The sequence below is a fragment of the Nicotiana sylvestris genome, chromosome 5, assembly GCF_000393655.2.
Source record: "Nicotiana sylvestris chromosome 5, ASM39365v2, whole genome shotgun sequence".
Taxonomy (NCBI): Eukaryota; Viridiplantae; Streptophyta; class Magnoliopsida; order Solanales; family Solanaceae; genus Nicotiana; species Nicotiana sylvestris.
The window spans coordinates 43,085,299-43,100,143 of record NC_091061.1 but is presented as its reverse complement, the minus strand read 5'-3'; the positions used below and the strand labels follow the sequence as shown (position 1 = coordinate 43,100,143).

Here is a 14,845-nt window from a genome sequence, read left to right as displayed (position 1 = left end):
CAGAATTCTGTTCTGAATGGGCTTCATATCTTACCTTTTTGTGCCAGAAAAAGTTTCAGCATAAGTGTTATGCATGTTTCAACAGAATACACCTACTTATAGTATGAATTTCTTGAAAAACAAAGGTGTATACCACCTGATTTTGTGTTTGGGGTTGATTGATTTGAAAATATGAATGGGAGTCATAAATCTTTCCTGTTGTCTTGGCAGGTATCCTGTGGTTGGAAGCATACGGCAGCAATCTCTGGTAAAAAGATCATAGTTGTTTTATATAGATGCTAAGATGTCTTAGTGCTTGTTCATCATTTCTTAAAATCTAATGATGCTAATTTTGCATTCTCCCTACTCCTCTTCCACTCAACCAACACTCATTTCTGCTGCAAACAAGCATCTTTTGTTCCATTGTGCAATGTAAATTTGTTTTGGTGTACCGTGACTTAGTTTAGTTTCTTAAGCTTCATATGCGTCTTTTGGAATTGAAAAAAGAGAGATCATATTCAGCTATAGAAGGCAGAACACTGGTGTTGCTACGGTCGTCTTGAAGGATGAAAATGTTACATGACGTGCCTTTTCCCCTGCCTCTGTGCTTAAGTCCTATCCTAATAAGCCGCGGTAGGACTGGTTGAATAAGCACTAATTCATCTTTGCATAGATGATTTTCCAGGAACTTGTTGCTTTCGGCAACCAGCAATCTTATTTTTTACACAACAAAGTTGATGCAAATTATTTTTTCTCTGGACTGTCAAGGAAAAGAAATGTACTATGATATCATAGCACATTCTCATAGTCTGGAATGAAGAGGTGAAGAGAACTGATTAATGAAAACTTTGGGGTCTTATTATCTATCTCAATTCTCAAGCATATTCCTCGTGAATACTTTTTCTGAAAGATGACACAAAGGGGTGAAGTGGATGCCTATTGGTAGAAACTGTTAATAAGATGTAAAAAGATGAACAATATAACAGTTGATATTCTCTGCCTTCTTTTTTAATCAAACTTTACTGAAACTCACTGAACTAACTTGTCAGCTTTAACATGGCACATGGTTGTGCGGACTTACAAAAGTACAAGCAGTACACATGGAAGATGGAACCTCAAATGCTAGAAAACTCGTAATTTTTTATGAAAAACAAAATGTTGAGTATTGGAAAGAAATGGGTTCAAATGAAGCGAAACAGATGTTTAGGAGCCGAACCCAACTAGCTTGGAATAGAGCTGTAGGTGTTGCCTCAGACAATGTCTGTACTTACTCTTCATCAAACACGATTTGAACCTAAACTATCTTCAACCATCTTATTATCTGGTTGATCCGAGGCAGATTGAACCCAGACAGCTGATCTTCTTTTGATTCCTTAACCTTCATCTCTTTCTAATGAAACAATACCATAACTTTTGAAGCTGGCTTTTATCTAGAAAACGTATTTGGACCATTGTTATTCTCGAGATTGTAACCATGAAAACCTAGTTAAATCCTAGGTCCGTCAATTTTCCAAATGAAAGTGAGGTTGAGAACTGGAAATTCTCATGTTATCTTTTTTCCAATGTCGGTATTATTAACCAAAGAGACAACCTCAGAAGATACAGCAAGGACTTGGTCCTGAAAGCAAAATGGAGTTTTAACTTCATTTCTCTATAATTCTAATCTAAAAAGAAACTTCCTAGGAAAGGAGATTTTGTCCTGATCACATTTTGCAAGCTAAAGACTTTTTATGCTACAGTTGCATTTACGAACCCCAATGTCCCATTGATAATGTTAATGCTGATATCCTCAGTTTTCTATTGTTGCCATATTCCTCTATCCTGATTGTTGCGTGCTTGTGGGATGGGGAAGTCTCATGCTTCTGTGTAGTTGTAGAAGTACCATTTTACTGTTTGACTTCTCTAGTTTTCAGTATTCAGTAATTCATTTGTTGTCAACAACTGCTTGGTTTTATTTGTTCTGACATTCGAATGATAATATATTCCCATCAAATGAGTGAGTTATTTGGTTTACTTACTATTATCATAACCTCAACATTTGACCTTCAGGAGGAAATGTTTACACTTGGGGATGGGGAGGCTCCCATGGGACATTTTCTGTAGAAGGACATTCTTCTGGCGGACAATTGGTTTGTTCCTTAAACTTCAAATGAAGCTGTTACATTCTTTATCGACTTTTAAATGCTTTTTAATAAATATTAGAACTTCAAAGGTCAGTAGACGTATCCTGTTAATGGTAAGTTCAAACATAGTCAAGACATGAAGAACTTTCAAAGCTACACAGTGAAAAGTCACTTTAGTTCTAAAATTGTTTGCTCAATGTCATTTTCTAAAGAGGTTTGAAAACCTTGCTAAATATCCTCTTCTTTCTAATCTCGTTGCTCTCTGGAAGAGTTTTCAATTGCTCTCTGACCTTATGGGACAAGCAGATCCCTGTTTGATAAATCAATACCTTGCCCTTTGAGAGTGGAAACTTCTGCTCGCTTTCTGTCTTTGCTCATTTTCCCTTTTGTGTGAAATCTTTCCCTCATTTTCACAAGTTTGTTTTTCAAATTTGACTGTAAAAAACCCATACTGAGTTGAGAAAACCCTTTTCTCAAGAAGCAGACTCTCAAGCTCTCAGGCACACTCCCCGACCATGAACACCATTAGACAGCCCTCGAAATTCCGACCACTCCACTGAAATTTTTCCGACGAAGCAGCCTCCACGCGCGGCACTTTCCGGCGACCCAGTCACCACGCGCCGGGCGCGTGAGCCAATTTCCGGCAGCTTTTCAAAAATTTTTTTTGGACAGCTTCCTGTACTGCTAATTCCGACCAGATCGGTACAATTTTTTCAGATTTCCGACGACTTTTATTTTTCCGGGAGCGGGAAACCTCTGTTTTAGCCCAAATTTCAGTTTCTTTTACCTCAACAGCTCAACTGTGATGACCATCAAATACTCCTTATAATTTCCATAACCTGAACAACTGGGTTGTACAATATGGGAGACAACCGGATTTATTTCAACGCAGGATTCAAATCTTTTGACATCACCAGATGGAATTCCAACAAAGAGGTATGGTTCGAATGGGTGGAGAGAAGCCGCAGCATGATGAGACGTTCATCCATGGGCAGAAAGGTAATGGAATGGATTTGTTTTGTACTTAAAGAAGCGTCGAAAGATCAAATGAATTTAGTGAAGCAATGGAAGTACAAGGAACATATGACAGAACATTTCTGTACCAGGAAATTCAACGTTCATGGAAGATACATGAGCATTCTGTCACTGAAGGGAGAAGGGAGGTCTGTTATTATAATTCCAGAGTTAGCTTTGAATGCAGGTTGGAAAGACATAGCAGCTAAGATAGAAAGATTCATACATCAGACCCCCAAAATGAATCCCACAGCCCCACCTAGAATCACTGTGGACAACTACCCTTATGTCAAAGCAATCAAGGAGAGTAAATGGCAATCCAATACCCTTCGAGAGGCAAAGGTCAGCATAAACAATGGAGATATCTCTGTTGTGGAACCGACAGGTAGCGAGGATTCTGGTTTACGAAAAAGATGCATTGTCGGGTTTTTTGGGAAAGAAATCAATGAGAGACCCACTTTAGCAGACACAAGGCGATGGGCTAGTGCGTCACGGAACAAAGCATATGGAGTAAACATGTATGAAATGACAGACAACATGTTTCTTTTTGAATTTCCAAACAGATTCATGGCGGAGCAGATTATGCAAGGAGAATGGAGTTGGAAAAAGTTCAAGCTTCATCTGGAATGGTGGAGTCATGCTGCTGGATGCATTCCAAACACACAAATCGAGGAAACATGCTGGATTAGAGCCATGGTGATTCCTTTACATCTATGGTCACAAAAGATCTTCAAAGAAATAGGAGATCTCTGTGGGGGATGGATAACTACTGAAGAAGAAACTGATCTCAAAAATCATCTTAAGTGGGCAAGAATTAAAATTGTTGGTGATGGCAGAAAGACTCCCTGAAAATGTTGGTTTATGTTTAGTTAACAATGGCATGCTGAAAATGTTGGTTTATGTTTAGTCAACAATGGCATGCCAATTGGAAGAGTTGGTGGAAAGAGTTGGTGTGGATGCTAGGAGGAAGCTTCCTCCTTTGATGTCACCCATGACATCAAGAGGAGGTAGTTTGATGTCAGCAATGACATCAAGAGGAGGTCTTTACCTCTATAAATAGATGCACTCCTTCACTTGTAGAAATCATCCCAAAATAATACAATACATTGTAGTGAGTAGAGAGTTAAGAGAGAAATTCTCTTAAGTGTAATTGGGAAATCTCCCCTTCCTTTGTTAATATTAAAAGGGCAATTGTTCTCTGGTGGACGTAGGATTATTTTGATCCGAACCACGTTAAATCTTGTGTTCTTTCTTTTACGTTTCCGCTAACAATTGGTATCAGAGCGACAGGATTCTTTAACGATCCAAGGAGAAAGAACAAGCAAATATGAGTTCCATGAAGTTTGAAATTGATAGATTCAATGGACGCAACAACTTCAATATCTGGAAGATCCAGATGATGGCGTTACTGCGGAGGGAAGGTTCAATCCATGCTATTGACGGAAAGTATCCTACGGATATATCAGCTCCCGACAAGGAGAAGATTGAAGGGGATGCATTGAGTGCAATCCAACTATCCCTTGCACCTAACGTGCTTTGTGAAGTGAGTACGGGTACCGAAGAGACGGCCAAACAGTTGTGGGAAAAGCTAGAAGGGCTATACCAAGACCGATCAGTGACAACAAGAATGTTGTTACAACGGCGTCTTCACACATTTAAGATGGGGTCAGGTACTTCGTTACAAGATCATTTAGATGCGTTTAATAAACTTGTCATGGACTTACAGATTGCAGGAATTAAAAGGGAGGAGGAGACGCTTGCATGTGCTTTGCTATTTTCATTGACTTCAGGATATCGTGATATTGAGAATTCAATGATGTATAGCAAGGAGCCTATCAAGCTTGAGCAAGTGCGGCAGGCACTTAACTCTAGTGATGTGCGGAGGCACATTGAAGGAGATAGAGATGACCAGGCAAGTGGCCTCTTTGTAAGAGGCCGGACTAGCCAACAGGGAAAGACCAAATCAAAGCACAGATCAAAGTCTCGTGTGAACAAGAAGAATACAGAGTGTTGGGGTTGTGGCAAGAAGGGGCACTTTGAACGAGATTGCCCAATGTCAAAGTCCAAGGAAAAGGCGAGTGCATCTACAGTTGAACAGGTACATAATTTTGATAATGATTATGTACTAACAACATCGTGTAATAATAATAGTAGTTATGAAAACAAATGGGTGTTAGACTCTGCTTGTACTCTGCATATGACGTTCCGAAAAGACTGGTTTAGCAGCTACGAGAAAAGTGGAGGAACCGTAGTAATGGGCAATAATGCAACTTGTGCAATAGTTGGCATTGGCTCAGTTCGGGTTCGCTGCCATGATGGAATCGTGAGGACTATTACACAAGTCCGTCATGTTCCTGATCTGAAGAAGAATTTGATCTCCTTGGGTACTCTGGATGAACAAGGCTACAGGTACATGAGCGAAGCAGGAACTATGAAGGTGACTAAAGGTTCTTTAGTCATGCTGAAAGGCAAGCTGGAGAACGGCCTTTACACATTGGCCGGAAGCACCATTGTTGGCTCTGCAAATGCATCTACAGTGCAGTTATCTAATGATGACAAGGCAAGACTATGGCACATGAGACTGGGTCATATGAGCGCACGTGGACTGGAGATGTTGAGCAATCGTAAACTTTTGGAAGGTGAGAAGATCAGCACGCTTGACTTCTGTGAGCACTGCGTTCTAGGGAAGCAGAAGAAGGTCAGCTTCAGCACTGGCAAACACAAGACAAGAGGAGTGCTAGACTACATCCATTCAGATTTATGGGGTCCTTCTAAACTTCCATCGAAGGGCGGAAAGAGCATTTAAAGAGTGGAAGATTTTGGTTGAAAATCAAATGGAGCGGAAAATCAAGTATCTTCGCACAGACAATGGCTTGGAGTTTTGCAATGAAGAGTTTAATGAATTCTGCAAGGTTCATGGGATCTCAAGACATAGGACTGTCAGGCATACCCCACAGCAGAATGGAGTTGCCGAGAGAATGAACAGAACTCTTCTTGAAAAGGCTCGTTGTATGCTCCTACAAGCCAAAATGTCCAAAGTATTTTGGGCTGAAGCAGTTCACACTGCTGCTCATATTGTCAATCGATCTCCAGCATCGGCAATTGACTTTAAGACTCCGAATGAGGTATGGTCAGGTGAACCCTCTAACTATTCATACTTACGAGTATTTGGGTGTCCAGCTTATTATCACGTTAATGAAGGAAAGCTTGAACCAAGGGCTAAGAAGGCCATATTCGTAGGGTATGTGGATGGAGTAAAAGGGTACAAACTTTGGTGTTTGTCTTTACTCAAATTTATAGTTAGTAGAGATGTCACCTTCGATGAATCCTCTATACTTGATCCCCGTAAAGTTTCCGTGGAGTTTTCAGGAAACAAGAACAACGAGCAGGTGGAGCTTCCGGTGGAGCTTGCCAAGGAAAAGGATCAAGAGACTCAGGTTAAAGATGAGTCAGAAGATGTAGGCGTTGAAGAACTTGCTGTCAATGAACCATACACAATTGCGAAGGGGAGGGAGAAGAGGCAGACACGAGAACCGGAACGCCTTATAAATCAAGCAAACTTGATTGCATATGCGTTCGTAGCTGCACAAGAAGAGATTAAAGATCTGGAGCCCTCCTCGTATATTGAAGCAACTTCTTGCAAGGATGCCGCACAATGGCGGTTAGCCATGACTGAAGAGATGGAGTCTCTTCACAAGAATCAGACATGGGTCTTAGTGAAAAGACAAAAGGGGAAGAGGACAGTTGGATGCAAGTGGGTCTACCGAAAGAAAGAGGGAATTCCTGAAGTGGAAGATGCTAGGTTCAAGGCGAGATTGGTTGCAAAAGGTTTCAGCCAAAAGGAGGGAATTGACTACAATGAGATTTTCTCTCCGGTCGTGAAGCATAGCTCAATTCGCGTGCTACTAGCATTGGTTGCACAATTTGACTTGGAGCTTCAACAAGCTTGATGTCAAAACTGCTTTCTTACACGGTGATCTAGAAGAGACAATCTATATGGATCAACCTGAAGGTTTCCTAGCTGAGGGAAAAGAAGATCACGTATGCCAACTAAAGAAGTCTTTGTATGGTTTGAAGCAATCCCCTAGACAGTGGTACAAGAGGTTTGATGCATTCATGACTACACATGAATTCTCAAGGAGTGCATTTGATAGTTGTGTGTATCACAAGAAGATGTCTGGTAACTCAATGATTTATTTACTGTTGTATGTTGATGATATGCTTATTGCTGCTAACAACATTACAGAGATAAATGCTTTGAAGAAACTATTGAGTAAGGAATTTGACATGAAGGATTTAGGAGCTGCAAAGAAAATCCTTGGTATGGAGATTTCAAGAGAAGACGATGTTGTACATCTTTCTCAGAAGAGGTATATTGAAAGGGTTCTCGAAAGATTCAATATGCAAACGTGCAAGCCTGTAAGTACACCATTAGCTCCTCATTTTAAACTTTCAGAGTCACAAATGCCTCAGTCCGAGGATGAGGTGGAGCATATGTCAAAGATTCCTTATGCCAGTGCAGTTGGTAGTATTATGTATGCTATGGTATGCACACGTCCAGATATTGCTCAATCTGTAAGTGTGGTAAGTAGATACATGTCCAACCCAGGAAAGAGGCATTGGGAAGCTGTCAAGTGGATATTGAGATATCTCAAAGGAGCTTCTGGTGTTGGTCTTACCTTTCGAAAAAGTGGTACAGGTATTTCAATTCTCGGTTATGTGGATTCTGACTATGCAGGAGATCTTGACAGAAGAAGGTCCATAACTGGATACATCTTTACCCTCGTTGGCAGTGCCGTCAGTTGGAAGTCGACTTTGCAGTCGATTGTCGCTTTGTCTACGACAGAAGCAGAATACATGGCAGCAGCGGAGGCGGTAAAGGAAGCTATCTGGTTGAAAAGTTTAGTAGCGGAATTGAGTTTGGTTCAGCTGGAATCAACTCTTAGATGTGATAGTCAGAGTGCTATTCATCTAATGAAAAATCAGAGATTTCATGAGCGCACTAAACACATTGATGTCAGATTTCATTTTATTCGAGATGTTATTGATGAGGGAACTATCAAGGTCGTGAAGGTTATCACAGACGATAATGCTGCAGACATGTTGACCAAGATAGTCCCGCTCGCTAAGTTTGCACACTGCAAGGACTTGGCGGGGGTGTGCATCAACTGATGCAACTCCGAAGAGAACAGTTGCTAGGTGGAGGTGGTATGTTCAACAATGGTTTGATTCTTCTTGTTTCTTACAACGGGGTTGCCCAGTAAGCTTAGAAGTTTTGGCCAGAGTTGTTCACACGCTCGAAACGCAAACCAAGGTGGAGATTGAAAATGTTGGTTTATGTTTAGTTAACAATGGCATGCTGAAAATGTTGGTTTATGTTTAGTCAACAATGGCATGCCAATTGGAAGAGTTGGTGGAAAGAGTTGGTGTGGATGCTAGGAGGAAGCTTCCTCCTTTGATGTCACCCATGACATCAAGAGGAGGTAGTTTGATGTCAGCAATGACATCAAGAGGAGGTCTTTACCTCTATAAATAGATGCACTCCTTCACTTGTAGAAATCATCCCAAAATAATACAATACATTGTAGTGAGTAGAGAGTTAAGAGAGAAATTCTCTTAAGTGTAATTGGGAAATCTCCCCTTCCTTTGTTAATATTAAAAGGGCAATTGTTCTCTGGTGGACGTAGGATTATTTTGATCCGAACCACGTTAAATCTTGTGTTCTTTCTTTTACGTTTCCGCTAACACTCCCAATAAGGTTGGGATTGAAAGAGACAGTATCAAATTTTTCATCCCAATCTGGGCTGAAAGACAGACAAGATATGAGCTGAAGATGCAAGAAAACGAACAATGTTTTGAAACAGAGAGATATTTGAACAATCTAGTGGGGTGCACCATATTGCAAAACACTGATAAAAAAAAGGCAAGTGTGCAACTTACACAAGGTTCGAGTTCGATGAATCAGAGCAGTAAAGTGACAAACAACGAGCTGAAATCCTATGACTCCGACTTGGCTGCACAAGTCATTTTTAATGATCTCTCGTGTGAGTTTTCTGATGATATTAGGCTGAAGCCATGTATTGAGGAAATGGGAGGACCTTCTTACCTGGGGGCAAAAGAGTCCACTCCAGGGGATCCAATCCCCAATGAAAACCTTGAAAGTATGCCAAAGGCAACACTTAACAGTTGCAGTCAGCCAGAAGGTGGAGCAGAGATAGCAAGACTGGAACAGAAGGCAGGGGAGCAGAGCACAAACACAAATATGGGGAAGATCAAGTTGGAAGTGCTTTGGAACAACTAAAGCACTTTAGCTCTATCCAAGATTGGGAAATCGAGGAGGTGAATCCTATAGCAGTTCAGCAACACAATCCATTAATGGATAAAGACATGGATGCAACACTATGGGTCCATCAAAATATGATCAAATTGGGGAAAATATTTGGAGTAGATTTTCAAGGCCATAAAGAAGAAGCATTGGAGTTGTTAATGCAAATTGACAGTTGCAGACAGGTTAGAAGGGTGGAGACAGAGTTGGAGGTGAAGAAACAAAGATTCAAAGGATCACTGGAATTAAAAGGTTTAACTTCGTTTGATGTCAAATTCAAGAGTGACGGGAAAAGGAGTAGGGGAAGAGATCTATCAATCATTTCAATATGAAGATCAAAGTAATTTCCTGGGAATGTAAGGGGATTAAACGACAAGAAGAAAAGGGAGATCATAAAAAGTCAAGTGCAGAACTGGAGGGCAGACATTATATGCATGCAAGAGACAAAAGTGGAGGGGGATATTAAGGAAATAGTCAGTCAAATATGGGGTGGTAGATGGGTGAGGTATGCAAGTTTAGAAGCTAGCGGCACGAGAGGGGGGATTTTGTTATTATGGGATTGCAGAGTATGGAAAGGGGAGGTGTTACAGACTGGTGCATACACTTTGACTTGCAAGTTCGAGGCTCTTTTACAGAATTTTCAATGTCACATAACAGGAGTGTATGCCCCAAATTGTAGAATAGAAAGGAAAATAGTATGGAGAGAAATTGGTGCAGTGAGGGGATTGATGGAAGGTCCTTGGGCGGTTTGTGGCGATTTTAACGTTACAAGTTACCCTTCTGAAAAACGGGAATGTTCAAGGAGGTCCAAAGCGATGGTGGAGTTCTCGGATTTTATAGAAATGGAGTTGATAGATCTACGACTTGAAGGAGGCTACTATACTTGGTTCAAAGGGGACAATCATACAGCCGCTTCAAGAATTGATAGATTTCTCATTTCAGAAGAATGGGATGAAAGCTTCAGAAACATCAAACAAACTATATCCAACAAAGGTTGATTTCGGACCATTCACCTGTGGCTCTATAATGTGGTGCGTGGGAACAAGCTAAATCATACTTTAAGTTTGAAAATTGGTGGCTGAATGTGGAAGGTTTTGATGACAGAATTAGAGACTGGTGGACATCTTTTGAATTCTCAGGAAGACCAGATTACATTTTAGCTTGCAAGTTAAAAGCTCTCAAGGGCAAGCTAAAAGAATGGAGCAGAGTTTATGAAGGTAATTTGGGACTGCAAAAATCAAAATTGCTAAGTCAACTAGCAGGTTTTGAGACAACACAACAACTAAGAGCGCTGACAGAGGAGGAATCAGTGAGGAAAGCAGCTACTCTAATGGAGATTGAGGAACAACTCAAGAATGAAGAAATTGTATGGAGACAAAAATCAAGAGCTCTGTGGCTCAAAGAAGGGGACAGGAATACAAAATTTTTCCATCGCACTGCAAATGCACACAAGAGAAACAACAACATTGATCAACTAATGATTCGATATGAAGTAGTCGAGGATCCAGACAGAATAGAGATTGAGATAACTGAATTCTACATGGAGTTATACAAAGAACCTGAAGAGTGGAGACCAACGGTCAATTTCGAAAATAGCTCAAGAATTTCTGAATCAGAAAGGGAGTTTTTACATAGTAACTTTGAGGAACAAGAAGTTTTGACCTGTCTGAAGATGTGTGCAAGTGACAAGGCCCCAGGTCCGGATGGATACACAATGGGGTTTTCCAGAAAGTGTTGGGACATTTTGAAGGAAGACATCATGGCGGCCTTCAACAACTTCCATTCTCAGGAGATGTTTGAGAAAAGCTTCAATGCAACATATATAGCTTTGATTCCAAAGAAGACAGGTGCGAAAGAATTGAGAGATTTCAGACTGATCAGTCTGATAGGGAGCTTCTACAAATTGCTCTCAAAAGTCTTAACCGAAAGACTTAAGAGGGTGGTAGGGAAAATTATCGATGCTCAACAAATGGCTTTCATCAAAGGAAGACAAATAATAGATGCAGTGTTGATTGCCAACGAAGCTGTGGATTCAAGAATAAAAAAGAAGGAACCTGGAATCTTATGCAAATTAGATATTGAGAAGGCCTATGATCATGTAAATTGGAGCTTCCTACTCAGAATGTTAGAACTAATGGGTTTTGGGCAGAAATGGAATAGATGGATGAAATTTTGCATATCTATTGTAAAATTCTCCATTCTCATAAATGGATCTCCTAAAGGTTTTTTCCATTCACACAGAGGTATAAGACAAGGTGATCCTTTATCTCCCTTTCTATTCATTATAGCCATGGAAGGATTGAACAACATGATCAAAACGGCTAAAGTCAGTGGATGGGTTAAAGGTTTTGAGGTAAACAGGAGTGGGACAAACAATCTAGAGATCACACATCTCCAATATGCTGATGATACTCTAGTCTTCTGTGATGCCGAAAAGGACCGACTTAGATTCCTAAGAATCATTTTGGTCTTATTTGAGGGAGTCTCAGGATTACACATCAACTGGAGAAAGAGCAATATTTTTCCCATTAATGAAGTTAACAACATGGAGCAACTGACACAAATATTGGGAGGAGAAGTTGGGTCCCTACCAACTGTTTACCTTGGGATGCCTCTTGGTGCAAGATCCAAATCAAAAGAAATCTGAAATTCCGTCATAGAAAAGTGTGAGAAGAAGCTGTCAAGATGGAAATCGCAATACCTATCATTGGGGGGCATGCTAGTTCTAATCAACTCAGTATTAGACTCACTTCCTACTTATATGATGTCTTTGTTCACAATTCCAGCAGGCATTTTACAGAGATTGGACAAACTCCGAAGATCATTCATTTGGCAAGGTAATAAGGAGAAAAAGGTCTTCCATTTAGTTAAATGGAAGACACTCACAATGGATAAAAAACAAGGTGGTTTAGGAATAAGGAATTTGAAGAATCATAGCAAGGCTCTTAGAATGAAATGGTTATGGAAGTACTCTCAAGAACCCCAATCTTTATGGGGCAAAGTGATCAAAGCAAAGTATGGTGAGGAAAATAACTGGGTGTCAAAAAAAGTCAGAACATCATATGGAGTAAGTGTGTGGAAATCCATCAGAGAACTTTGGCCTATAATGAAGAATCACTCCTCCATAAGAGTGAACAACGGAAGGAACACATCATTCTGGAATAATAATTGGTTAGGAAACGGAAGCTTAAAGGAAAGATACCCCGATATGTTTGGTTTAGCACAAAACCAGCATAAGACAGTAGCTGATATGAGGAGTCATCAAGGATGGGAAATCGCTCTAAGAAGACAGTTGAATGACTGGGAGATAACAAGATTAGCTGACCTTTACAAAGAGCTGGAAGCATTTAAAGGATTACAAGAAGGTTTTGATTCACTTTGGTGGAAGAGGCACAACAGAGGGGTTTACCGGGTGAAGGATGCATATAAAATTTTGAATCATAATAATCAACAGGTGGACCCATGGCCTTGGAAACATATATGGAAAACAAAGATTCCATACAAGGTAGCTTGCTTCACTTGGCTACTAGCAAATGAGGCGGTATTAACCCAGGATAATCTCATAAAAAGGGGAATTTCTCTGTGCTCAAGATGTTTTCTGGGCGGGGAAAATGTTGAAACTGTCACACATTTGTTTCTACATTGCAAGATTACAGACCAACTATGGAAAATCTTTATTAGTCTTAGGGGTATTTCATGGTCAATGCCATACAGGCTTAAAGATGTCCTTTATAGCTGGGAAGAAGCTGGAGCTGAAGCAACTAGTAGAGATAGATGGAGGACTGTCCCGGCTTGTATCTGGTGGACAGTTTGGAGGGAAAGGAACACTAGATGTTTTGAAGATAGAAGCAATCCAGTGCAGAAGATCAAACTCAATTGTATTCTTCTTTTTTGTTTTTGGTGCAAACAGATTTACATAGAAGATACATTGACAATCATAGACATACTAGGATCTTGCTAGGTCTCGAATTAGAACATCTACTAATCCTCTTCATGTAAATCTGATTTTCAGTGCAACCTATGTACTCATGTTTTTAATATATACAATAGTCACCAATTCAAAAAAAAAAAACAAAAAAAAATTTGGCTGTAGCAATATCTAGTTTAGAGATTTAAGTGATTTATTCCGTTGCATTTCTTCCTTCATCGAGATATCATATCTTGCTATACACTGTAATCCTTGTGCGGGTTGCTTCAAGTTGGTTTAATAAAGAGTGGGTGTGTGCAGGGTCAAGGAAGTGATGTTGATTACATCGAGCCTACAATAGTCAACTTTCACAGACACATGAAAGCATTGCAAATATCATGTGGGTTTAATCATACAGGTGCTATACTTGAATACAGCTAATGAAAAATCAGTCTCACTATTTCTCATCGAGAAAGCGATATATCTGCATTCTTTTATACATGTCCACCAACTTCCCGGTGTGGAGAGCTTCTTTCAGCAGGTTTAGCGATATGATTAATGTGATTTCACATCCGCTAAATCTCACGTAAATTTCCAATAACACTTCACAGAAATAAGCAGTCTGTTATTGCAGCTATACTCCCTTACATGATTTGGAATGACTTCCCTTTTCTTTTCTTGAAGTTTTTCTCCTCTTACCCATGAGTCCACGTGGTTTACCTGTAAATACCACGTACTGTAGCTGGTTGGGGTAAGCAAAACTACATATTGTTGTCACATTGTGTAGCTTAGGTTCTGCAACATTGAAGAGCTAAATGTTGATAATATGGAATCTGATAATTGTGTCGACAAAGAAATTATATGTTCCAAAAACGGAAGTTGTAATCATTTGTAACCTAATGATAACCTTATACTGGACCTGTTTGTACCCAGTTTCTCCCTTGTAAACCATAGTAGTTTGTATCAAATAAAATATCTGTTGTACCTCTTCTTGCTTCTTGTTGCACTGTTATTTTCTCTGCCATGTACTACTTTACATTCATGGGATGGTAACATAGGCAATCTTTTATCTGAAGAGTCTTTCCCCTATTCTCTTTTTTCTTTTTTGTTCCCTGATTATTCAGACCTTTGGATGTCAGCCAGCTGCACCTGAAGTTCATCTTCTCTGAGTTTCTAAGCTGGTGTAGCAAATGTCCTTTTGTTTTCTTTTATTCTACTTTGAAAGAAGAGAGCAAGAAATTGGATCTGCTTAATTAATGGTTGATTATGTTTAGCCTATGCAATTCTATCTAGGAACAAAACAGGCCACCCACGAGCATCCTTAACTTACCATATAGAAATACAGGAAGATTATGCTTAAATTCTGCCCGGCAGGGAATGCTTTCTTCTATGGATGGAATCATGAAGGTCCCTGAAATCTATGCACCTCGTAAAAGATTAAGATAGGCTTAGTTTGTACGGAATCAATAATTTTGATATAGAGGCTGTATTCAACAT

At 40.0% G+C, this 14,845-nt stretch overlaps 1 protein-coding gene across 5 annotated transcripts in view; it reads left to right on the top strand.

The window, feature by feature from the left end:
* Positions 1–14,334, top strand: part of LOC104240950 (ultraviolet-B receptor UVR8) — a 37,054-nt gene extending 22,720 nt beyond the window's left edge. For all 5 annotated transcript variants that reach the window (XM_070174360.1, XM_070174361.1, XM_070174359.1 and 2 more), the window contains 3 exons: positions 211–247; positions 2,029–2,108; positions 13,670–14,334. In XM_070174360.1, the coding sequence (XP_070030461.1) occupies positions 211–247; positions 2,029–2,108; positions 13,670–13,789 (237 nt within the window). In that variant the 3' untranslated portion in view covers positions 13,790–14,334. The remainder of the gene's footprint in view (positions 1–210; positions 248–2,028; positions 2,109–13,669) is intronic.
* The last annotated feature ends 511 nt before the right edge of the window (positions 14,335–14,845 follow it).